The sequence below is a fragment of the Halichoerus grypus genome, chromosome 12 (assembly GCF_964656455.1).
Source record: "Halichoerus grypus chromosome 12, mHalGry1.hap1.1, whole genome shotgun sequence".
NCBI lineage: Eukaryota > Metazoa > Chordata > Mammalia > Carnivora > Phocidae > Halichoerus > Halichoerus grypus.
In genome coordinates this window covers 78,940,216-78,967,521 of record NC_135723.1, presented here as the reverse complement: position 1 = coordinate 78,967,521, position 27,306 = coordinate 78,940,216, and the positions used below count along the sequence as shown (strand labels likewise).

At 38.1% G+C, this 27,306-nt stretch overlaps 1 protein-coding gene across 17 annotated transcripts in view; it reads left to right on the top strand.

Moving 5' to 3' along the window:
* CADPS2 (calcium dependent secretion activator 2) overlaps positions 1-27,306 on the top strand; it is a 518,420-nt gene that overhangs the window by 119,405 nt on the left and 371,709 nt on the right. For 16 of the 17 annotated variants that reach the window (XM_078059524.1, XM_078059520.1, XM_078059523.1 and 13 more), the window contains exon 2: positions 98-211. The exons of the other annotated variant lie outside the window; for it this stretch is intronic. In XM_078059524.1, coding sequence (XP_077915650.1) covers positions 98-211 — 114 coding nt within the window. The remainder of the gene's footprint in view (positions 1-97; positions 212-27,306) is intronic. 17 annotated transcript variants of the gene reach the window in all.

Genomic DNA, 27,306 nt, shown 5'->3' with positions numbered 1-27,306 from the left:
GCTAGTTCTAGGTGTTAACTTTCAGCAATAATTTTTAAGAATTGTTATATTTCTCTGATTGGCTAATGTTTCAGCTAATTCCCTCTTTTTCTTACAGCTTAACAAGCAACAATTGCAGTTACTGAAAGACCGGTTCCAAGCCTTCCTCAACGGAGAAACCCAAATTGTGGCTGATGAAGCATTTTGCAATGCAGTTCGGAGTTACTACGAGGTAAGTTTAAAGAGTTTTGTTTTTGATATATTGATGCTTTTTGAAAGTTTTTAAAAGTGTCTTTCCCATTTTAAGGAACTCATTAGTATGATAGGAAGGTTGTGAGTTTGCAGCCTTTCTGAAATCATTGTCAATTTTATTTTGCAGTTTAAAAACTAATTCCACAATCTGGTTTCCAGAGATAAATAGAATTGGAAATTATTGACATCTTTTGAGGAGAAGTAAAGTGTTTAGAAAAAATCTTCTGGCAGTGATATAGCTGAGTATAGCTATCTTTGGGTCCACATGTCTAAATTACCCTTTTTAATCGGGATTTTAATAGTAAATTGCTATCTTGTGCCATTTTGTTCCCTAAGCCTTAAAATTAAGGCTAGTACTAATTTCAATAGGGTAAATTGAATTCTTTTTTCTTCTTGGAGGAATAATACTACCAATACCACCTTGCTATTTGTTGTGGTTTTAGTTTGTGATTCATCAGGAATTCTCTATGGATTACCCATGAGCACCAGTTTTCACACATGGTCATTAACTGCTTCAGTGAGTTGGCAGTAGATGTTAAATGTAGAAAATTTCCTTTTTATCCTAAGCGTTTCAGAGTCATTGGGGGAATGCATTCCTTTTTATTGTGTAGACAATCTATTTTTTTTCTTTAATTGTTACCTGTAGAAGCAGAACATGCATTATATGTTAAAAGAAGATAGTAGGAAGGGAAAAATGAAGGGGGGTACATCAGAGGGGGAGACGAACCATGAGAGACTATGGACTCTGAGAAACAAACTGAGGGTTCTAGAGGGGAGGGGGTGGGGGGGATGGGTTAGCCTGGTGATGGAGCTGCATGGAGCACTGGGTGTTATACGCAAACAATGAGTCATGGAGCACTACGTCAAAAACTAATGATGCAATGTATGGTGATTAACATAACATAATAAAATAAAAAAAGGAAGCAGAACATGCAAACATATTAGACTAGTAAAAAGAAAATGTGGAGAATGCAGTAGGTCAGATACTCCCTCACACAGGGTATATCTTTGCATGAAGAATAACTGGATATACAGATAATTGGTTGGATTTGTAATTCATTGATGGTATGCCTTAGAAGTTACTTCATGCAACCCAAGGGGGGTTTATATTACCCCAAGAGTTGGCCTGTTGAATTGTATAAAAGCATAGAAGTCTTGCTTACCAGATATGTGAATGGCATGAGTCTCATGACAGTAGTGATATTATCTTGACTCAAAATACCGTAAGTATAGGACCTCAAAAATCTTAAGTATAGGACATTTTATTTCATCTTGAGTCAGTCTTGCAAGGTGAAATCTTGCGTTGATAAGGGCCGATACTAGCATCATGTAATGGAAGAAAAGCTAAAGCTAAAAGTCTGTGTTCAGGAAAAAGGAAATGGGGTTCAGGAAAGTAATTTGTGTAAAAAGATGTAATTTTAAAAATTAAACAGCTCATTTTTGGTTTGGGTAAATATATTACGGCCACTGGGCATGTTAACATTAGGAAAACAAACTGGATGAGGGGAATGTGTGGGAGCTTGCAGTAATATATCTGCTGCTTGTATAAATATAATTTATAAATATAAAATTATTCCAAAATATATTCCAAACTGTTTTTTAATATGCTTATTAAATAACTTAACGTGGGGCACCTGGGCAGCTCATTTGGTTAAATGTCGGATTTTTGGCTTAGGTCATGATCTCAGGGTTGTGAGATCGAGCCCTGCATCAGGCTCCACACTGGGCATGGAGCCTGCTTAAGATTCTCTCCCTCTCTCCATCCCCTAACCCCTGCTCAGGCTTGCTCACTTTTTCTCTCTTTAAAAAAACAAAAACAAAAACAAAAAAACCCGTAAAACACCTAACGTGACATGGCCACACTTTCAGAAAACACACGCTTATGCTGTGTTGATGGGAAGATTGTAACTTTAATGAAAGAGTGTCCCCATTGTATTCTACATGAGGATTGTATTCTCTTCTGGGTGCCATATATTAAAATGTGAACAAACTTAGGGTTATCTGGTGTGGAACATATATGTAGGTTATTTGAAGGAACAGGAGATGTTTAATCTGGAGATGGATTAAGTTGTGTTGTATTTGGAACCCACAGTAAACTGGGACTACGATGGAAACTAAAGTGGGAAGATTCCAATCCAACATCAGATTACTTGAACTGTCCAAATGCAGAATTGGCTGGTGAGGGCAGCATCCCTGGAGGCTAGATTCTGGCTGCACTTCACAATCACTTGGAAGGCATATTGCCCCAACAGGTCCTGAAACTCTTCCCTGGACTTAGTGAATCAGAATTTCAGAGTCTATACTTATCAAAGCTCCTCAGATTGTTCTACAATTGGTAGGTTTCTAACCAGTGGAATTAGAGGATTATTTGTTGGGATTGTTACAGAAAGAGTTGTAAGAACTAAAGAGGTGGTTGGATTAGGTGATCTAGTCTTTCTGGCCAATGTTTACTTCTGAGACTATGTCCACCTTGTCTTTGTGCAACCCTCAAAGCAGTGTTAAGATTGGTGATATTAATAATGTGTTTATGGAGACTATATTCCTGGTTGACATTTGGGAGTTACTCTCTAGGTGGCCACAGTTGGTACTTAAACTCTTGAATAAGGACATTTTGTTGGCTAAATATGGTAAAAAGTTTTTTTTTGCTTAATCTTTTTCCTCATAAGTCTTTTCCCTTTATTTTAGGATTACAGTTTTGTATACTTTGCTATAACTAACAGTGCCGGTAGTCTCTCTTAACTTTACGTGGTATTTTTTGTGGCCTAATAAAAATATGCAAATTTTTTCTTCCAGTGTCTCTGGTAAAGAGTACAAATATTACCCACAAATTAGAGATAGAGACTAATGCTCACAGATGTTAAATGACTTGTCTGGTGCTATATATTAAGTAAGCATCTGAGTTAAATATGAATCTAGATTTTCAGACTCATATAGTTGTTTCATAGTTGGGTTTTGAATACTCCTGTGTCAGGTAGTGTGCGTGAAGCACTTTGAAAAATATTTCATTCTTTAGAATAAACCCTTTAAACAGACTTGTCTATTTCATCTCTAAAATAAGAGTGCTAAAATCTGTTTAGCTAATTAATAGAGCTAAAATTTCTCTTTCCACTAAAGCTTTTGAAAAGTACATTCTTGGGTTCCACCCAAGACTTACTGAGTCAGAATTCCTGAGGATGGAGCATCTGAATTTTGAACTTGGATCTGGATGATTTCGATTCACCCTATTTTGAGAAACATGTTGAACTAGATCTTGCAACTACTAGAATAGGGGTTCCCTGAAGGAGCCATTTTTGTCCTAGTTGTTATTATACCACCAGTGTGTAGCACACAAATGCATTCAGCAAATATTTGTTGACTAAGTGAGGATTGTAGCACTTATTTCTCTATGTAGAAATTTTGTATTTTGTTCTTTATTTTCCCCCACAACTCTATTTTCCTGAAAGTATTGTTTGTAAAAGTATGGAATTTGTTTTGATTGTAACTGTTCTCATTCATGGTTTGTTTCTTCAAAGACTGCAAATATTTCAGAAGCATGGTTGAGCTTTTGTGTTCTTTCTAACTTAGTATTCTATAGTTCTATGATCTCTTTTGGCTTCTTACATCCTTTGAGGTCTATTTTTTTCAGGGATATTTTGTTTGCTGTATACAACTGTTCTCAACCATTAATAATCTTGTCAGTAATTTTCTCATTTATTAGGTTTTGTAGCCTTTAGCTGTGATGGCCATTTCTAACTAATGATAGACCTGAAAAATCCTAATAAGTGTGTACTGATTAAAGAATATATATTCGTACTCTAGGAACACAAGTTCTCCCAAAGTCTGTAGGCTACTGATTTTCTTTTTAGTTTCATAAATGCTATTTAATGATTTTATGATATCTTTTCCGCTTGGTTGAATGTCTATTTTCTAAAGACAATTAAGAGTTACCTGTGTGTTTTTTATTGGTTATAACTTCAGGTACTTGGTTTATATTACTTTATACCTGGGATCTTAATTATAGCACTTAAAATATAGGTTTTCCTTCATGTTATTTGACCTAAAACATTTCTTCAAGGTACATTCATTACTTTAAAAGATCATATCTTTCAACTAGATCATGACAGGATTGGATTTTGGTATTTTGTGGTGCTCTCTTGGGGGTGCATTCATGTATCTTTGTTTTAATAAATACTTACCGTGAATACTATGCAGAATGCTATATATATATTGTAAAGGCAATGATTTTTATTTGACAACATAATTTTTATCACATGCATTTTGGTAAGATGTCCTAAGTTTGGCTTCAATATCAGCCTATAAAGTACTAAGAATAAGAAGTCTGTTTTTGGAGAAATTTCACCAGTCTTTGTCCCCATAAAGTTAAGCATAATTAGAAAAAAAAAATGGACCCAAGCATGTAAGCCACCTAACGAGGCAGCCACAGTGGTACAGAGGGACCAGAACAGGAAAAGAAGAAATGCAGGTAGTATACATAGCTGCTTAATAAAAGCTAACAGTAATAATCTTGGTAATTTTATGGTTGCTAATGATTGTTAGATTCTGCTATACTTTTTTTAATTGAAATTTTTTCCCTTCAAGTGTGTGTGTGTGTGAGAGAGAGAGTGTGTGTGTGTGTGTGTGTGTGTTTTATCCCCTGTAAGTAATTTACTGTCAGGAGGGAGGCATAAAGTGGACATTAATTTTACAAGTATTTGGTTTTTTTGTTTTTCAATTTAGGAAACTTAAGATGATTCTGGGAATGGGGAAACAGGTCTTACTGCAACGTAATACTCTCCAACTTGTTCTTGCCATCGGGTACCTGCTCGTTTCACAAAAATCAAGTGGGCTTCATTCAAATATAAACAATGACAGTGTGATTTATAACAGATATGTGGGAAAGTAAATGGCCTTTCTCAGAGATTTCCAAAATAATACACAATTGCTTAATAGTTGCTTTCAACATAACAAACTTAAAACGTTTAGTGGTGGTGGTGGTGGTGGTGGGTTGGCTTTGTTCACAACTTCTGAGAAAGGGTGTGATTTTTCTTCTACTTGTTTATGTTCTTTTGGTTTTGAAGAATGGATGAGGGTTATAGGGGTGTTCAGTGTTTAAAAAATTGCCAAAAATGTATTGTCATTAGTCTCACCCCCACCACCATTTGCTTTTCAGATTTTCTACCTGCTAATAAGACAGAATGAGTCTTAAGACTAAGTTAAATTGAAATTAAAAATTTTTACAGTGTTTCTCAAATTTCATATAAAATGAAAAATTTAGTCTTAAAATATTTTGAACTCTAATTTAGGCCCTTTTATTACATAGAATTTTTAAAATTCTGGGATTCAGAAGATTTCTGCTTTATTAAAGAACAGTTTTAAATAGAAGTAATACATACTTACGTTAGGGAATTAAAGAACAAAGAGGAAAACTTGCTATCCTAATGATAAGGGAAATGTGTGTTCTAAGGTGGCTGACCAAGCTGGCAGGGGAATCCCAGTCCCGGCCCAAGGGCCGTTCCGGGTTTTCCCTTCTGCCCCGCCTCCCACGCGTCGGAAAGTGCCACATATATGGAAGTAAAAGTGTATAAATTACCCCCTTTGTTTGTGCTCAGGCCTCAGACCTTTGGAGATCATCCTCCTCTGAGCCCGCCGGCGTTAAATAAACCTCCTATCCTCCAAGATCTCCGAGTGCCGCTTGGTTCTTCCGTCAGGTGATCCAATCCAGGTTCCATGACACTAAAACTATTGTTAAAAAACAGTATTTAAAAAAAGGAAAAGAAAACCAATATCCCCTATAATCCCAAACCCTGTACACAGCTCCTTTTAACAGTTTAGTGTTTCTCTTTTGTACATATGAAACTGGAATCGTTTGATTTTTTTTTTTTTTTACATACTATGTCATGAGCATTCTTTAACAGCAAATGTTCTCCATAAACATGGTTTTGAATAGCTGCATGATAGACCATCGATAAAAAACACATATCTAATTCTACTTAATTTCCTTCTTGTTAGACATTTAAACTTTTTCTATTTTTAGCTACAAAAATGCTGAAATGGTCGTGCATGCTCATTTACTTCTGCAAGTGGTATTACCGGTCGATCTGAAATGACCATTGTTTACTCTTTATACAGGTTACTAAATTGCCTTCAAGAAAAGTAGTATCAATTTATGGAACTAAAACAATGAGAGTGCCATTTTTTCCCCCTCCACACTGGTACTATCATAAAATAAATTCCAACTATTTGGTTCTCTTGTTCCTGCTTTTGGGAAGTTTTAACACTCCATATTGGCCATTCTCGTTTCTTTATGAATTACCTGTTCATATCCTTTGTCCATTTTTCCATTTGAATATTCTTTTATTTTTATTTTTTAACACGGATTTATAGAGGCATGTGGGTGGTTCAGTTGGTTAAGCATCTGACTCTTGGTTTCAGTGTAAGTCATGAGATCCAGCCTTGCATGGGGCTTCTTTCTCAGCGGGGAGTCTGCTTGGGATTCTCTCCCTATGCTGGTTCAATCTCTTGCTCTCAAATATCTTTTAAAAAAAAAATACGCTGATTTATAAGTGTTCTTTATAGACCATGAAGACTTTTAATCCTTTGTTACGCTGTAGTTACTTATTTTGCACATTTCCTTACCTCCAATACTGCATTTTCTATTCTGGTGGAATGAGAGGCACATTCACATCCCAAGTAGAGACTGCACACCATTTTGTTTGCTTTGGATTTTCTTGTTCAAAAACCATTTGTGACCGTGCTTTCCCACCATGTTTCCACCCTTCCAGCTACCGCCCTTCTTGGATTAGTAGCTCTGTGAGTAGATAGCTGAAGGTTGGTATAACTCATGTCATAGCTGTGGACCTGTTTCTTCATCTGCTGAAGGGCGAAGATCTCAAACTGCTTCTAATTGCACAAGTCTCTGAAAGGTAGTTTGTGTCTTGCTACCTTTCCTTTCTTTGTCTTGTATACTCTCACATCTCGAAGATGAAAAGAACAAAGGAATGGGGCTTGATAATGCAGTTCTAGGACAAATTTCTGGGCCATAGTTTTGAATTTTATACGCACATATTAAAACAAAGCAAAACTGTTATTTTCCCAGTCCAGAATACCAAGGAACTTCAGCCTGCTTCTCCCATGGACATTGGGGTATCTGTTCCAGGTTTCTGGGACCAGCAATCACTTTGGTATCCTTCCTTTTACCTACTTTCTTTCCCTGACATTATACCCTAACTCTTAGTATTTACTTAAAAATTAAGTGCAGAGGAGCCTGGCTGGCTCAGTCAGTAGAGTATGCAACCCTTAATCTCAGGGTTGTGAGTTCAAACCCCACACTGGGTGTAGAGCTTACTTAGAAGGAGTACACCCCAAGGGCTGGCCTACTGGGGTGGTCCAGGTGACAGTAACATACGGCCTAGAATGAGAGCCCTGGAAATAAAGATCAGTGGGATGATTGGGATATATTTGGAGTATAGAGATTAGTCTCTGACCTTGATCTTCATCCCCCTCTACCTTGTGTTAACCTTAATAAAATTGTCAGTTAATAAAAAGTGCAGTTGTTTGGTTTGTGAAAACTGAGAACCTTTTAATGCATTTTTGTTTTGCTTTACGTAATTACTCTTTTAGAATTAATAGGCACAGCCTGAATGTTACTTTGTCTTGTGTGTGTCCCTAGAGGGAGAGTGGCTGAGCAGGTCTGCTTTTAAATGTTTTGAAGAGGGCGCCTGGGTGGCTCAGATGGTTGAGCGTCTGCCTTCGGCTCAGGTCATGATCCCAGGGTCCTGGGATCGAGTCCCGCATCGGGCTCCTTGCTCGGCGGGGAGCCTGCTTCTGCCTCTCCCTCTGCCTCTCCCACTGCTTGTTCTCTCTCCATCTCTCTCACAAATGAATAAATAAAAAAAAAAAAATCTTTAAATGTTTTGATGAAAATTTCTGTATCATTTTACTTTGGGATAGAAAGATTTACTTTTCATATTCCAAGGGATGTTTGACCTGTCAAAATCATTTAAAATTTGAAATAATGCCATGGAAGAGGCGTATTTTTTTTCATAGTGAACTGATGATTGCTGAGTAAACCAAGATTGGCAGGAGGGTATAAAAAAAGGTCAGCACATTCATAGATGAAATCCAGGAACCAGTAATGAGAAGTGAGGTTTTAAATTTGCATAAAGCTCTGCAGATCACATTGTATTTGTTGTTTTTGATATTAGCGGTTTTATTTCACATCACATTTTCTTAAATTCTAAGGATGGCATTTTCAATTAAGCATTCTGTAAGAATCTGGAAAACGTGTTTTCATGTCTGAGATACCTGTTTCTATTTAGGGGAGCTTGCTGTATGATGCCTGTCAGTGTGTTTTGTAGACTTGCCTGCCTTCTTGATGGTATCCATTTTGTGGTGAAGAAGGCGTAGTCCATAGGTAGTAGGATTTCGTTGCTTGAAGGCAGCTGAGGAAATCAGTCTGAGCATTTTCCTCTTTTTCACGTATTTTTAGAAAAACTCGTGATGGGGTTTTTCAGGCTTACATGACGTATTTGTGGCAGAGGGCGTGGTTAGACCTTTCTTAACGCTTAATCTTCTCCATCTACGTTCTCATACAAGGATATCGTATCTTTACAGTAGGTTGTGGGTTAGTGTACCTAGTGCAGCATTCCAGTTTGGCCAGGGATTTGGAAATTTAATCCAAGCCAGGCAGCCACAGAGAACAGAAGCACACGTGGCTTACTTCAGTTCAGCGTTCTCTAATCCCCAGACCCAGTGTGCACGTTTTTGTGCACCCAGATGCTGATTTTTGAGTGGTGGCACAGTCGTGTTATGCTTTGGCCTGACATCATGATTCAGGAAGTATTCCCACCTGTCTTGGTCTAACTATCATGCTCTCTATCGGGCACTCTTGGTTCTTTAGATAAAATCCGAGTCAGCAAAGCCATATCCTTCTTCCGGAAAAAAATACCACGTTAGTGTTATAGAAGATCTGAGTGGTCTCACGGCCGGCCGCAGCTTTCTGATGGGCGAGCTCTTGGGTCACAGATCACATTTTGTTACGTTTGCTCCTTCATTAATAAGACAAATGCTCTTTAAGTGTCTTTCTTTGAGAACTTGCTTAGTTTTATTCCTGTTACTTTAAATTATATCATCTTAAGGTTAACATTTCTTTGAAAAACCATATGAGGCAAGTTGTATCTTCCATGGATTGTTTTTTGCATCAAAGTTCTTCCTAATATTACAGTTAATTTCTTTGATTACCTGGAGCATTTTTCAATTTCTAAAAGTTTTCAGGGGTAAATAGTTTCCCTGAGACTTTGTGACCCCGAAAGGGTCGTGACATTTTGTGGTTATTTGAATATCACTCTTAATTCGAATGTGTTTCCTCTGCTTTATCTTCTGTCAGGTTTACTCAATAGAGCCTTTTTTTTTTAAAGATTTTATTTATTTATTTGACAGAGACACAGCGAGAGCAAGAACACAAGCAGGGGGAGTGGGAGAGGGAGAAGCAGGCTTCCCGCCGAGCAGGGAGCCCGACGCGGGGCTTGATCCAAGGACTCTGGGATCACGACCTGAGCCGAAGGCAGACGCTTAATGACTGAGCCACCCAGGCACCCCCAGACAAAAAGCTTTAAGTAGAAGCTCAATGAAAAAGGCTCTATTGAGGGGCGCCTGGGTGGCTCAGTCGTTAAGTGTCTACCTTCAGCTCAGGTCGTGATCCCAGGGTCCTGGGATCGAGCCCTGCGACAGGCTCTCTTCTCCCTCTCTCTCTGCCTGTACTCTCACTCTCTCTCTGTCAAATAAAATCTTAAAAAAAAAAAAAAAAAAGCTTTTTGTCTGTTAACTGGTTTCAGGGGTGAGACCTTGAGAGGAATCACATGTACCATTCCTTGTTAGCATAGTCCCCATGGATGCTGGTCTCACCTTGATCTAAGTTTTTCTCTCCCATAGTCCTAAAAAATGGATAGAAAAAGTTCTTAAAGCATAAGGTATTAAACAGGTAAAATATGCAATACAATGACTAGCTAAGATAATCATTGATCATCTGTTTCTTAGTACATTTTTGGTATAGCTTATGTAACTTTTGTTTTTAAAGTGCTTACTTACTAAAAGGCCTGTTTTCATTTGGTACCCCACAAAACCCACAATAGACATAGTTTCACACTTCACAGTTGAAAAAACTGTTTTGTCAGTAAAGGTACCTCTAGGATGGAGAATCTTATTTTCAGAAGATCACTGGGAGGAGCATTCTTTTGCATACAAATCTAGGTTTGTGATGGGAGTTTTATTTAAAAGTAGTAGAGCTGGTGAAATAACATTTGTTGTCTTGATGAAGGACAGCTATTTGGAAAAAAAAAAATTGAAGCTGCTTAGTAAGTACCTACTATTAGCCAAAGGGATAATATAGAAGCTGTTAACATTTATCCTGTAATCCTTCAACCATCCCCTATGTGTGAGGGGCTATGCAGGTGCCCTCCAGGTGCTTAGCTTCTACCTTGCTCTCAAGTACTAGATTTTAAGGGTATAAGACAACTTTCCTAGCTGTGATTAGAGGAAGGACCATGAAGAATGCTAAAAGAGACAATTTCAGAGAGAAACTGATTAGTTGTAATTTACAGTTGAGGTTCTTAATCTGGATAGAATTCAGGGAATCTGTGAGCATAGATGGGGAAATATTATACCTTTATTTTCACTAACCTCTAATTGAAATTAAGCATTTACTTACATAATGTACACAACAAAGTACAGTAGTACTAGCCATATCTATGGCTTTGTCCCCAATCAAAATACATGTATTTTTTTTAAATTTAAATTCTAGTTAACATACGGTGCAACATGGGTTTCAGGAGTAGAATTCAGGGATTCAAAAATACATGTATTTTCATATTACATACTTGATTGGAGCTATCTTGGAAATCTGGGTAAGTTCATGAACTACACTGAAATTACAGTACTTTTAAATCCCCTAGAGGGGAGGGGGTGGAGGGATGGGTTAGCCTGGTGATGGGTATTAAAGAGGGCACGTACTGAGTGGAGCACTGGGTGTTCTATGCAAACAGTGAATCATGGAACTCTACATCAAAAACTAATGATATAGTGTATGGTGGTTTACATAATAAAAAAACAAACAAAAATAAATCCTTTAGTACATCTTGTTAATGAGGTATTGAAGATGCACATAAATTGCTATAGCACACATTTGTTTTTAAAAATATTTTCATAATTGTGTTTAAAAGCATTATTCTGGAAAAGGATTCAGAGGCTTTGCTAGACTGCCAAAAGGTTCCTGTTACCAAAATGGGGACTTTTGAAGGCTTCATCACAGAGGAGATAGTTTAAAGCACAAGGGGTAAAAGCAGGCAAAGAAAATGGTATTTTGTTTCTGTGTTGGAATAGCAGATTTAACACCTTTTAACTATGTGACTCCTAGAAATGAACCTTGCTACTTCATTTTATTCATCTGTAAAACAGTGATAATGCACCTACCTCCCAGGATTGTTGATGATTAAACCAATTAATGAATTTAAATGTGAGCTATAACTATTACCTGGAGCATTGTTTTCCCAAAAGTACCTGGCTTTTTTTTTTTTTTTTTTTTTTTTTTTGCCCGGTTCAGCACTTAATTCATATTTTCATGTGTATTGCTTCCTAATTAAAAGCTCTTTCAGAGCAGGAAACCATGGCTTATATGCTGCTGAACATCTAGACACTAAGTAGTCAATTTTGAATTAAATAGCTCATCTAATAAACATTTATTGAAGTGCTAATCAGGTACTGTCTTAAGCCCTGGAAATAAAAGATGAATAAGGCAGGGTCCCTTGACCTCAGAGTCCAGTCTGTTGGGAAAGAGGGATGCAGGAGCAGTTGATGATTAAAATCATCCTGACCAACTTTACTAGCATGGAGTAGGAATGATTGAAACCACATGCATTCTTCTGAAGTTCTCCCTTCTCTGTTGAGCAAACCCGGGAAGATTTGAATGTGCTGGCACCTACTCTGACGTGAAAATACTAGGTACATAAAAGTTGACATTTTGTGGATTTCTCATGAAGCTATGAAAATTAAATTAAGCATGTTAATTTACCACAGGGTGTGGCACATAATGCATTTCAAATGGTAACTTTTCAGTTGAACCATAGGAAACCGCCAGTATCTGTTTTTGATGTACTAAAAAGCTTCCTATGGATACGCCTGATAGTATTTAAACTGTAATAATTCTACTTGCTTTCTCCTAGGGGTGGTTTCGTGTGTCAGTAATCTTAGGAACATCTAGTTATTGGTCAGGAATCAAACATGGTTCACTTTTTTTTTTTTTTTTAAGATTTTATTTATTTATTTATTAGCAAGCGAGAGAGAAACGGCATGAAAGAGGAGAGGGTCAGAGGGAGAAGCAGGCTCCCCGCTGAGCCGGGAGCCCGATGTGGGACTCGATCCCAGGATCCTGGGATCATGACCTGAGCCGAAGGCAGTCGCTTAACCAACTGAGCCACCCAGGCGCCCCAACATGGTTCACTTTTAAGAACAGGACCAGAGGCATATCATTTATAGGGGGCCAAGTAGAAGATCGCAGAGGTTCTTCATGTGATGGTGATACATACTTTTATAGTAACTTACACTTACTTAATGTCAAGGTCTATTTAAGCATGTACAATTTTAACAGCATTAATACTGCGTGTGTTCCTAATTTTGTGTCCACATGTTCGGCATTTTCTTTCAAATCACATTTAGAAGTTAATACACTTAAATTATTTAATTCAACGAGATGGTGTTTTCGCTGTGGCACACATCTGTTGTCTCAAACAGGTAACACTGACCAGTTGGCAGACGCCCTCAGCATGACACTGCGATTTGTTTTATTTCTCTTCAGCCAGCATTTGGGTATCTGCTGATCCTGTGGATATGGAGTGGCCCTGCCTGTGCTCCAGAATTAGGGGAAAATGGCGAACTGTTGAATTCAAACATACTGTTTAGGAAACACTGTAGTAATTGTAGTTCTCTGTTGCAAGAACTCTCCTTTTTCAATAAGTTTTTTTCCATTTTGAGATGGTACGTACGTGTTTTCACTTTTTAAATTACAACAAATAGTTGCAGAGGAAGTTTTTCCTTCCCCAGTGGCCTTTAATCTCCATATGATTTTGATGAAGCAGTAAGTGATGATTTCTTATGTGATTTTTTTTTTTCCAGTCACCTTGGACTCTATTTAATCATTTATTACTGCTGGGATTTTAGCTTGACTAGTTTTCTCTGTTCTGAAAGTTTCTATGTCACATAGGCCAGGATGGGAATTAAATTCCCCTGTCTTCTGCTTTTCTTGTAAAATTATATGCACATCTTGTATAGCAGGGATAGGTGTTAAAGCAGTGATTATAGGGACGCCTGGGTGGCTCAGTCGGTTAAGCGTCCACCTTCGGCTCAGGTCGTGATCCCGGGGTCCTGGGATCGGGTCCCACGTCAGGCTCGCTGCTCCGCGGGAAGCCTGCTTCTCCCTCTGTCTGCCGCTCCCCGCTGCGCATGCTCTCTCTCTCTGAAAAATAAAATCTTAAAAAAAAAAAAAAAAAAAAGGCAGTGAACATTATAGATGGATTATGAAGGGTCCTTCAAGAGGTGAGGCATTAAATAGACTTCACGTCAGTTCTCTGCATGTTGGGAAGAAAAGAAGGCCAGCTTCCCTCCCTCTTTCTGTGCCTGGGAGCCTTTGTTTTTAGAAGTGGCTTCACTGTGTGCGCTAGTTGAGCACTCAGAGTGAGGAGGGGCAGTGTGAACTTGGCCCCCCTTATTTCCTTACAGCATGGAGAAAGTAGATGATTTGAACAAGCTAGGGAGCAGAGAGAAGGGCTGTTTGGGAGCCTTCCCTGCTGGCTCCCCTCCATGCAGAGCTGCATACCTCAGTTAGACTGGCACTTCTCTCTCTCACTCCCTTGGCCTTCCTTCCCTTTCCCTTCTTTTCCCCTACTTCCTCCACCCCCTCTAAAGAGCTCTCTGTATACTCAGCTCTGCCCCCCCACCCCCCGCCAGCCTCTGAAGTGACTCCTGGCCCCTCTCCTTCCCACACTGGAGACCCTGGTTTGCCCATGGCTATCACCAAGTATGCGAAGGAGGCTGAGTCCTTAGAACATAGAGGGATTTGCACCTTGGCTGCTGCTTTTTTTTTTTTTTTAACTTAGCCTTTTCAAAATTGTTACACTTAAGATGGCATCAGGGAGCAGTCCCTGAAGGTTTTACTATTGAAATAATAAGTGGTAAGTGATTATTGTAAATGCAGCAGGTTGGAGATAAAAACAAGATCAAATGCATCTTGACCTTAGATTCCCAGCCAAATTCTATGTGGGAAAGGGGTTTACTTGCTTCTATTCACTGCTCTGTCAAACTAGTGGACAGTTCAGGTCCTTGGCTCACCTCATTGTCACTGAGTGGTAGTCTGTGGTTCTTGTTGCACTTCTCTGCTCCATAGTGTTTTCTCATTCTTTTCAGTGTCGTGTTATAGTGCTTGCATGTTTGATCAGTTCGTTGACAGTTTTTTATCTTTGTCTTGTTCTAGCAGCCTGAATGGACTAAAACACCATACACTGGGTGACTTAAAACAACAAACAGAAACTTATTTCTCGAAATTCTGTAGACTGCAAAGTCCAAGATACGGTTCTGGCAGATTCAGTGGGGTGGCTGGCGAGGAACTGCTTCCTGGTTCATAGATGCTGCTTTCTTGCTGTGTCCTCAGAGTGGAAGGGGCTAGGGAGCTCCATGAAGTCTGTTACAAGAGCCCTAATCTCATCATTGAGGGCTCTACACTCAGGACTTAAGTCTTCCAAAAGCCCTACTTCCTAATACCATCACACTGGGTGCTAGGATTTCAACTTAGGAATTTGGTGGGACACAAGCCTTCAAATCATAGCACCTCATTTCAGTAAATTGCCTCTTACATACTTGACTAGTCATCAATGGGGAGAGAAACAGAAGTTGCTGAGGATAACCTGTACATCTTGCTTTTCATTATCCTCTGCCCTGTTGGCTCTTGCCACCTTCCTTATCCAGAGAACACTACCTGTCCTGTAGGACTGCGCTCCCTGCTTACATCCTGTAATCCTCCCTCCTCTCTCCATCCTCCTTCCACTTCTCTCCTCCCTTTTTTTTCCTTCTCCCCTTATCCTCTCACATGATTTTTCCATGTCAGAAGATTTACAGATGTGTGGGAATATAATGGGGAACATGGAATATGAAGTTGCTGGAGTTGTCCGATGAAGATGTAATGATTGAATTGCATAGTGACCGTCACATAAACTACACAAAGTTTCTACCTTAGTAAACCTTAAATGTGTATTAAAAAATGTGGAATACAATACAGATAAGGAGTATTTCATTATTTTCTGCCCAGTAATTTTACTACATGAGTAAAATGATTGTTCTTTCCAGGGTGCATTCTTAAATTTAAGGCCCTTGAGCTAAAAGATGGTAAGATTTCAGTTGCTAAATGTTGTGTAAGATTTTCTACAGTAGACTGTTCACTGATTATTTTAAAGCTACTTCATTATTACTGTTAACGTCAGGGTATGAAAATTAATTTTTCACTTATAAGATAACTTCCACATGGAAAATCTAAGTATTAACTGTAAGCCAATTTGTAGTCTCATTGGGAGAAAAAAGTTTCTGCCACTTTTTTGTCATGTTTGTAATTTGTGTAGAAAACTTTTATATGGTCTTACCCATTTAATGTTTCCATTTAAAAATTAAAACTTATCCACAAGAATCTGTTTTTTAAAAATGTCTTTGTACCTTTGGGATGACTGGGTGGCTCTTGTCAGTTAAGCGTCCGACTCTGGATTTCAGCTCGGGTCATGATCTTGGGGTTGTGAGATCGAGCCCCACATCAGGCTGTGTGCTGGGCGTGGAGCCTGCTTAAGAGTCTCTCTCCCTCTGCCCCTCTTCCCTCCTCATGCATGTGCTCTCTAAAAAAAAAAATAATAGAATGGTTTTGTACCTTCAATTCACACATTTTTGAAGTTGCCAGGTTATTTAGGCATTCCTACTAAATATCTGTCCTATTTTGCTTGTTTGGTGGGACCAAACTGAGAAGAGGAGAAAACTTCTTAATTGGGCTCTTGAAGCTGCTTGGAAAATTAATGCAAAGTGGTAAAATGTGTAATGCCTGATGAAAATAACCTGGGAATCTGTCATACCTGAATTCAAAAATATTAAATGTACAGGACAGTTAATATTAGGAAAGATTACTTGCACTATAAAATCTTTGTTTTGCCATTTAGTTCATTATAAATTTCCCTTAAGTGCCAAATTTTGTTGGTATATCGAAAAATTAGAACACGTGTGTTAGATTGTCAAAATTTAAAGTTTTCTTAGAATGAAAAGCATGTTCACATTCCACATAGAAACTAAACATTTTCTTCCGCATGGAGTGGCTATAAATAGACTCACAGTACTTCAGATCAGATTTGCTCCAAATGAGTTCATTGTAAACTTTTGGGAAAAAAATGTAATTTTTCATGTTGAAATGTGTATGAAAGATATGGCCCTTAGTAAAATCTGTGGGAACACAATCATGTTGTTCTTAATGTCTCTGTTAGGGTCACAGGGATGACTTTAAGCTTCAATGGTATGTTACAATTGGGATTTTTACTTCAGAGTTGTGTACTTTTTGTGTTCTATAGTTGTAGAACTTGCTTTCTTTTCCTCACAGGTTGTGTGAAAGTTTTAAGCCTTATATTTCGGAGAATTTTTTGACCATGGCAGATGAGGATAGCTGGTTTTGTCCATGGGAAAGCACCTCTTTATTTAGAGGCAGGGCTGTATTTACACTGTAGACCTTACTCAAAGGAGCATGCACTCAGTTTGAACTGCAAGTGGGCCACACAGGTGGCCCTGGTACACAGGCCTAGAATAAGGCTGGTGTTTTCCTAGGCATAGGTATGTGGAAGAGAATCTTTTCATGTCTTTTAGGTATAGGCAGAACAATTGCAAGGCAAATCCTATGTGGCTTATAGATGAGCCAAATTTGGATTCATGCTGTTTTTCCATAGGTTCTCTCCACCAGCCAAACCTTCTCCAGGAGGCAGGATTATAAGGCCTAACCCATCCTAACTAGTAACAGTGGACAGTCCAATAATGTTCGCTTACTAAAGGGCAAGTCATGTCACTGGAGAGAACACCCATGCTATTTAGTACTGGGGTGGGTAAAGGGTATTTGCAAGTTAAGAGGTTTTATATATGATGGAAGAGCTCAAGAATCCTGAAACCTGCTAACAGACATTCATCATTGCTAAGAAGGAAGCAGTGTCTTAAATGGCATTCTCAAAGTGAAGATGGGTTCTTCCACCACCTACTTAGTAAATTCAGAGTGTTAACATCCACCTTTTAATGGGACTGTTCAGGTTCACAGGTCAAAGTCAGAACATCTGCCATGGACTGAATAGCATCTCGGGAACACTAAAACCAAGGCTTTTTGTTTGTTTGTTTTCTTAAACGTTTAACTTCTCTGTCTCTGCTAAATATACCGTCGCCTCAGGTAGCTGCTGTATTGCTGAGTCTGGGTATTTAATTCTGTAGATAATAGCCACAAAGAATAAACTTGAAAGTAGTAAACATGATAAATAAAAATAGTAAAACACTGAAGTCTAGTTAGAGTAGACTCGTGAGACAAATGCTGCCAAGATTAATGAAAAAAATGCATGAATAAGCACAATTAGATAAGCACAGATAGCACAATTAGAGTTAAATTGGGTTTTTTAACTACTTTTTTTTTTTAAGATTTTATTTATTTGACAGAGACAGCAAGAGAGGGAACACAAGCAGGGGGAGTGGGAGAGGGAGAAGCAGGCTTCCCGCCAAGCAGGGAGCCCGATGCGGGGCTCGATCCCAGTACCCCGGGATCACGACCTGAGCCGAAGGCAGACGCTTAATGACTGAGCCACCCAGGCGCCCCAGGTTTTTTAACTACTTTGAATAGTTCTGTGCCAATAAACTTGGAAACTTCCGTGAAGCGATATATTTTTTGGAAAAATTGACTCAAGAAGAAATAGAAAACCTGAATGATCTGTTAAGATAGTGAAGTGATGTCTATTCTACCAAGACACTGGGCTCAAATAGTTTTACCAAACCTTCAAGGAAAAATAATTTCTAATTAAGAACTGTTCTGGAAGTTAGAAGGAATTTTTTTTGATAAGGCTAGTATATCTTTGTACAAACCAAATTTGAAAAATATGCTAGAAAACTAAACATCAGTCTTTTTTGTGTTTTTTAAAGATTTTATTTATTTGACAGAGAGAGATAGCAAGAGCAGGAACATAAGCACGGGGAGTGGGAGAGGGAGAAGCAGGCTTCCCGCCGGGCAGGGAGCCCGATGCGGGGCTCAATCTCAGGACCCTAGGATCATGACCTGAGCCGAAGGCAGACGCTTAAGAACTGAGCCACCCAGGGGCCCCAACATCAGTCTTTTTATATGGATACCAAAATCCTTAATAAAATATTAAATAAATTTCAGTGCTGTATATCATGAAATATGTTATATCATGAGTGGGTGAGTCAGTATTAGAAAAACTATTAATATATTGAGATAGAAAGATCATGATTATATTAATATAACAAATGGCATTAATACAATTCAACATGTGTTCAGGATAAAAATATCCAAGATAAAAATGGGCACTAAAAAGAAGGTTCTTGAATATCAGAAATTTACAGAAAGTATCATAGTTAATGATGAAGACTTGAAGTTTTCAAAAGAAAATCAGGAATAAGACAAGAAAGGCTACCCTCTGTTACATCATCCCTTACTATAATGTACTCCTAGTCACTGCAAATATGAAAGAGTCCTTAAACTTGTAAAGGTAAAATATTCATAGGTGTGGGTGCTATGTTTTCTACCTAGACCATTTCGGGATGAGCTATTGAGAAACTACAAAAACTAATGACTTCTATTGCTGGATGAAAACTAGACAGACATACAGAAACTGTAGTGCTTTCATTAAATAACCTGGCAGAAGATGGCAGTAAGAAAAAATAATTCTCAAAAGCATTAAAACCTAAAGTACCTGTTAGATATAAATCTGACTGCAAGGCCCCAGGGGAGAAATACTATGATATATTACTGAACATATAGAACCTGTTTCTGAATGGGAGGATTTGATGTCCTAATTTGTCAGTTAACCTCCATGTAGTGAGGAAGTCATTGCAATTAAAATCTCCAACAGGATTTTGCTTTGTCTTACATTACTTGATAGGTTGATACTGAAACTTACATGGAAAAGCCAAAGGGTCAAGAATAGCCGAGATTATGCAGAAGAGGAGAAAAGGCATGGGGAAATTTGCCCTACCAGGGACAAGTGATTGTAACTGAGATGGCTTATTTCCCTCCCCTCACTATTAATGCTGTCATAATAGGTCATAAATAAACCCATGTGTAGATGTAAACAGGTTTCACAAGTGGCATTACAAACTTTTAATGAAATGATGGACTGATGAATAAACATTACTAGGATAATTGGCTACCCATAGAAGTTAAAGATAATACTGGATTCTGCCCTCACACTCTGTGCAAATACATTCTATGCATTAAATACAGAAATGCGAAAATCAAGAACTTTGAGGAAAATGGGAAAGAAAACAAAGCATGACAGGATTTTTAAGGCAAAGAAGGCACAAACTAAGTGAAATTCTAAAAGCTGAAATACTTCATAGGACTAAACAAGGGGGCCGGATTAAACAGATGGTATTACAAACAACAAGCCTACAATCAACATAGGCTTAATACCTAAAATATATGTAACTCCTGTACATCTGTATGAAAAGGCAAACAGTCCCTGAACAGAATGAGTAAAGGATATGAATAACAATTCAAAGAATAGGAAATCTAAGTGGTTAATAAACTGTAACAGTTTCATGTAGCTGCTGTAACAGTTGCCACAAACTGGCTTAAATTTATTTTCCTAGAGCGCCTGGGTGGCTCAGTCCTTAAGCGTCTGCCTTCGGCTCAAGTCATGGTCTCAGGGTCCTGGGATCGAGCCCCGCATCGGGCTCCCTGCTCTGTGGGAGGCCTGCTTCTCCCTCTCCCGCTCCGCCTGCTTGTGTTCCCTCTCTTGCTCTCTTTCTGTCAAATAAATAAATAAAATCTTTAAAAAATAAAAAAATAAAAACATTTATTCTCCTAGTTTGGGAGGTTAGACACCTGAAATCAAGATGTAAGCAAGGCTCCATTCTTTCAAAGGTTTAGGGTAGACTCCTTCAAAGCTTCTTCCTGCTTTTGGTGTCTTTTGGCATGGTCTTCCTTAGCCTTCTGATCCTGTCACTCCGGAGTCTGCCTTCATTTTAATATTGCCACCTTCCTGTCTGCCAAATCTTCCCTGTGTCTCATAAGGACTCTTGTCATTGGATTTGGACCCACCTGGTAATTGAAGATGATTTCTTCAAGATCCCTTAATTTTATCTGCAGAGACTTTTTTTCAACAAAAGTAACATTCACGAGCTCTGGAGATTTGACAGGGATGTCAAATATATCTTGGAGTAATTCAACCCACTACGAAATCAAGAGATGATTAACATCCCTAGTAATCAGGATATTCAGATTAAAATGAGCTACCATTTGTCTTTCAGTTTGGCAAATTTGAAAAAAAATGAAATTTTAATAAGGGTATAGGGGAATGAGGACTTACATGCTTCTGGCTTAAGTTGTAAATCTTTGTAAACATTCTGTTCAGTTTCTAGAAGCCTAGTGCTTCTATACCTTATGACCTGGAAATTGAACTTCCAGGGTATACTTTAGAGAAATTCAAGCACAAGGAAACCCATACAGAAAGGTCCATTGTGACATGGTTTGCAACGTTAAAGAAATGAAGACAGCTCAAATACTTATCAATAGATGAGTGAATAAATATAAAGCATGACCTGCTTATACAGTAGAATACTATAAAATTGGTAAATCTCAAAGACAGTGATCAAAAAAATTGGAAAATGACTTGTATAGTATAGTCCTATTTATATAGTTTTATAATATGTAGTGTAACTTTCTATAAATACATGCACATACATGCTTAGTAAAATTAATAGCATATTCAGAATGGGGTTTATCTCTGGAACTCTGGATTATTGGTTTGGGTATATATAAAGGGCTTCTAATTTCCTTAAAAAAGACATACTGTACTGGGTTGCATAGTGTTCTCCCAAATTCAGATTCTTTAGATCCTCAGAATGTGACTTTATTTGGAAATAGGATTGTTGCAGATGTAATGAAGGTGAGGGTATACTGGAGTAGAGTACGCTCTTAATTTCTATGGCTACTATTGTCAGAAGGAAAAAGAGCTCCAGGGGAGAGAAGACCTTGAAAAGATGAACACAGGGGCAGACATGGGAGTGACATGTCTGTAAGCCAAGGGACTAAGGATTGCTGGGAACCACCAGAATGTGGTTGAAAAGCATGGACCAGCTGCTCTTTGAGCTTGCAGTAGGGACCAGTCCTGCCAACATTTCTTCAATTTTCTATTTCTAGTTTCCAGACTATGAGGGAAAAAAAATCCTGTTTCAAGGCATGCAGTCTGTGGTATTTTGTTACACAGATCTGGAAACTGAATGTGTGTCCAAGATGTTAAGAATCATTGAAGTTGGGTGATGAGTACCTGAGTATTCTAAAATTCTATTTTTAATATTGCATCTTAAAAATACTTAAAAGCAAACAACTCCCCCCAATTTGATTGAATTTTCTATGATTAACCTTTTTAATGGAGTTGAAGGACAAAATGTGTACATAATTTTCAATGAGCACTGTTCCATGTTACAGATGGAATCATAGCTCATACTTGTGGTAAAACCCCAACAGTACATTTCCTATAGTCCGTTAAGATTTTAAATATTAAAGTGGGGGACTCACTCAGTATCGGAAAAAGTTGCTCTTGGCCAGTATCCAATATGGAAAATAATTATGCATCTGGACCTAGTTATAAAAACAAGTAATTAGGCTATGAGACATTCAGATGGACTTTGGGGTCAAATCTTGATTGATCTACGTAACTACTTCTATGGTGTTTAATAAATTACTTGCTTGATTTCAGTTTTCTCATTTATAGCATGGAGATTATAGTTTACTTCATTGTATTATGAATAGTAAAATATCTAAAGAGCTAGTCACCAACATTCAGTAAAGACTCAAATTGGAGCTTGTGTTGTTCATAGCAGTAGCATTATAAATCACTATATTTCAACAAATTATGGAAGTACTATAGTTGAAATACTAGCTAGAACAGTTTGTAAGACATGTATACTAATAACCTTGGGAGTAATTTTTATTCCTGTACATGGTGGTGGGTTTTGTCTAATTTGCTCTCAGTCTGTGTCTTGAACTCAGTAGCCCATCCTGCATATTTCTGAGACACAAATGTAAAAAACCCACAAATTTTGTGTCTGTCTTCCTAGTTTTTCATGGATTCTTTCTATAATTGTTTCACCTATGGCCCTACTTCTTGTTTGATTTTATTCTGTGATCAATGAAAGAAAAGTATTAAATTTTCCAAAGAATTTAAAAGGAAAAACTGAAATATAGAAAATCGAGTTAAAAATCAGACCACTAGAAATAATTTAATAAGTTGTAGAGAAGATAGAAAATGTTAACTTTATATACTTGGAGCTAAAGAGACTGTCACTCACATGTATTTTCAGGTTAACTATCACTTTCACTCTTTTTTAAAGTTTTATTTTAATCACCTGGTGCTCATCACAACAGATGCATTCCTTAATCCCCATCACCTCTATTTACCCCATCCCCCATTTCATCCTACCCACCCCCCCATCTCCCCTCTGGTAAGCATCTGTTTGTTCTCTGTAGTTAAGTCTATGTCTTAGTTTGTCTTTTTTTTTTTTTCTTTTTGCCCCTTTTTTTTTCTTTCTTTTTTTTAAATTTTATTATGTTATGTTAGTTACCATACAATACATCATTAGTTTTTGATGTAGTGATCCACGATCCATTGTTTCCGTATAACACCAGTGTTCCATGCAGTACGTGCCCTCCTTAATACCCTTCACCAGGCTAACCAATCCCCCCTCCCCCCTCCCCTCTAAAACCCTGTTTGAAAGTTTCTCAGGTCCATAGTCTCTCATGGTTCATCTCTCCCTCCAATTCCCCCCACCCATTTTTCCCTTCCTTCTCCTAATGTCCTCCATGTTATTCCTTATGTTCCACAAATAAGTGAAACCATATGATAATTGACTTTCTCTGCTTGACTTATTTCACTTAGCATAATCTCCTCCAGTCCCATCCATGTTGATGTAAAAGTTGGGTATTCATCTTTTCTGATGGCTGAGTAATATTCCATTGTATATATGGACCACATCTTCTTTATCCATTCATCTGTTGAAGGGCATCTCGGCTCTTTCCACAGTTTGGCCATTGCGGACATTGCTGCTATGAACATTGGGGTGCATATGGCCCTTCTTTTCACTACATCTGTGTCTTTGGGGTAAATACCCAGGAGTGCAATTGCTGGGTCATAGGGTAGCTCTATTTTTAAATTTTTGAGGCACCTCCACACTGTTTTCCAAAGTGGCTGTACCAACTTGCATTCCCACCAACAGTGTAAGAGGGTTCCCCTTTCTCCACAACCTCTCCAACATTTGTTGTTTCTTTCCCTGTCCATTTTTGCCATTCTAACTGGTATAAGGTGGTATCTCAGTGTGGTTTTGATTTGGATTTCCCTGATGGCTAATGATGATGAACATTTTTTCATGTGTCTGTTAGCCATTTGTATGTCTTCTTCAGAGAAGTGTCTGTTCATCTCTTCTGCCCACTTTTTGACTTGATTATTTGTTTTTTGGGTGTTGAGTTTGAGAAATTCTTTATAGATTTTGGATACCAGCCCTTTTTCTGTAGTGTCATTTGCAAATATCTTCTTCCATTCTGTCGGTTGCCTCTTTGTTTTGTTGACTGTTTCCTTTGCTGTGCAGAAGCTTTTTATCTTGAAGTCCCAAAAGTTCATTTTTGCTTTTGTTTCACTAGCTTTTGGAGATGTATCTTGAAAGAAGTTGCTGTGGCTGATGTCAAAGAGGTTACTGCCTATGTTCTTCTCTAGGATTTTGATGCATTCCTGTCTCACATTGAGGTCTTTCATCCACTTTGAGTTTATCTTTGTGAATGGTGTTAGAGAATGGTCGAGTTTCATTCTTCTGCATGTGGCTGTCCAATTTTCCCAGCACCATTTATTGAAGAGACTGTCTTTTTTCCATTGCATGTTTTTTCCTGCTTTGTCAAAGATTATTTGACCATAGAGTTGAGGGTCCATATCTGGGTTCTCTATTCTGTTCCATTGGTCTGTATGTCTGTTTTTGTGCCAGTACCATGCTGTCTTGGTGATCACAGCTTTGTAAGATAGCTTGAAATCGGGCAACGTGATGCCCCCAGCTTTTTCTTTTTCAACATCTCCTTGGCGATTCGGAGTCTTTTCTGATTCCATACAAATTTTAGGATTGTTTGTCCAGCACTTTGAAAAATGTCATTGGAATTTTGATCGGGATGGCATTGAAGGTATAGATTGCCCTGGGTAGCATAGACATTTTAACAATGTTTATTCTTCCGATCCATGAGCATGGAATATTTTTCCACCTTTTTGTGTCTCCTTCAATTTCTTTCATGAGTGTTTTGTAGTACCTAGAGTATAGATCCTTTACCTCTTTGGTTAGGTTTATTCCAAGGTATTTTATGATTTTTGGTGCTATTGTAAATGGAATTGTTTCTCTAATTTCTCTTTCTACAGTTGCGTTGTTAGTGTATAAGAAAGCAACTGATTTCTGTGCATTGATTTTGTATCCTGCCACATTACTGAATTGCTGGATGAGTTCTAGTAATTTGGGGGTGGAGTCTTTTGGGTTTTCCACATAAAGTATCATGTCGTCTGCGAAAAGAGAGAGTTTGACTTCTTCTTTGCCAATTTGAATACCTTTTATTTCTTTTTGTTGTCTGATTGCTGTTGCTAGGACTTCTAGTACTATGTTGAACAACAGTGGTGAGAGTGGGCATCCTTGACGTGTTCCTGATCTTAAGGGAAAGGCTCTCAGCTTTTCCCCATTGAGGATGATATTTGCTGTGGGTTTTTCATAGATGGATTTTATGAGCTTGAGGAATGTTCCCTCTATCCCTATACTCTGGAGAGTTTTAATCAGGAAAGGATGTTGTATTTTGTCAAATGCTTTTTCTGCATCAATTGAGAGGACCATATGGTTCTTCTCCCTCCTCTTATTAATGTGTTCTATCACACTGATTGATTTGCCTATGTTGAACCACCCTTGCCTCCAGGGGATAAATCCCACTTGGTCGTGGTGGATGATCCTTTTAATGTATTGTTGGGTATCCTATTAGCTAGGATTTTGTTGAGGATTTTGGACTCCATATTCATCAGGGATATCGGTCTGAAATTCTCCTTTTTGATGGGGTCTTTGCCTGGTTTGGGGATTAAGGTAATGCTGGCCTCATAGAATGAGTTTGGAAGTTTTCCTTCTGTTTCTATTTTTTGAAACAGCTTCAGTAGAATAGGTATTATTTCTTCTTTGAATGTTTGGTAGAATTCCCCAGGGAATCCATCAGGCCCTGGACTCTTGTTTTTTGGGAGGTTTTTGATCACTGCTTCAATCTCATTACTGGTTATTGGCCTATTCAGGTTGTCAGTTTCTTCCTGTTTCATTCTTGGCAGCTTATAGGTTTCCAGGAAGGTCTCCATTTCACCCAGATTGCTCAGTTTATTGGCATATAGTTGTTAATAATAATTTCTAATAATTGTTTCTATTTCCTTGGTGTTAGTCATGATCTCTCCCCTTTCATTCATAATTTTATTAATTTGGGTCCTTTCTCTTTTCTTTTGGATAAGTCTGGCCAGTGGTTTACCAATCTTATTAATTCTTTCAAAGAACCAGCTTCTAGTTTCATTGATCTGATCTACTGTGTTTCTGGTTTCTAATTCATTGATTTCTGCTCTAATTTTAATTATTTCTCTTCTAATGCGTGGCTTAGGCGTCGTTTGTTGCTTTTTCTCTACTTCTTTAAGGTGTAGAGTTAGTTGGTGAATTCGGGATTTTTCTATTTTTTTGAGTGAGGCTTGGATGGCTATGTATTTCCCCCTTAGGACCGCCTTTGCAGTATCCCATAGGTTTTGGACCGATGTGTTTTCGTTCTCATTGATTTCCATGAATTGTTTCAGTTCTTCTTTGATTTCTTGGTTGACCCAAACATTCTTGAGCAGAATGGTCTTTAGCTTCCAAGTGTTTGAATTTCTGCCAAATTTTTTCTTGTGGTTGAGTTCCAGTTTTAGAGCATTGTAGTCTGAGAATATGCAGGGAATAATCTCAGTCTTTTGGTATCGGTTGAGACCTGATTTGTGACCCAGTATATGGTCTATTCTGGAGAAAGTTCCATGTGCACTCGAGAAAAATGAGTATTCTGTTGTTTTAGGGTGGAATGTTCTGTAAATATCTATGAGGTCCATCTGGTCCAATGTATCATTCAAAGCTCTTGTTTCCTTGTTGATTTTCTGCTTAGATGATCTGTCCATTGCTGAGAGTGGAGTATTGAGGTCTCCCACAATTAACGTATTGTTATCAATATGACTCTTTATTTTGGTTAACAGTTGGCTTATGTAGATGGCTGCTCCCATGTTGGGGACATAGATATTTACAATTGTTAGATCTTCTTGTTGGATAGACCCTTTAAGAATGATATAGTGTCCTTCTGTGTCTCTTATTACAGACTTTAGTTTAAAATCTAATTTGTCTGATATAAGAATTGCTACCCCAGTTTTCTTTTGGGGTCCGCTGGCATGGAAGATAGATCTCCATCCCTTCACTTTCAGTCTGGATGTATCTTTAGGTTCAAAATGAGTCTCTTGTAGACAGCATATGGATGGGTCCTGTCTTTTTATCCAATCTGCAACCCTGTGCCGTTTCATGGGAGCATTTAGGCCATTCACGTTGAGAGTGATTATTGAAAGATATGAATTAATTGTCATCATGTTGCCTGTGAAGATGTTGTTTTTATAGATTGTCCCTGTAAATTTCTGTTGTAGATCACTCTTGGGGTCTTTCTCCTTTTATAGAACCCCCCTTAATATTTCTTGCAGGGCCGGCTTAGGGGTCACATATTCTTTC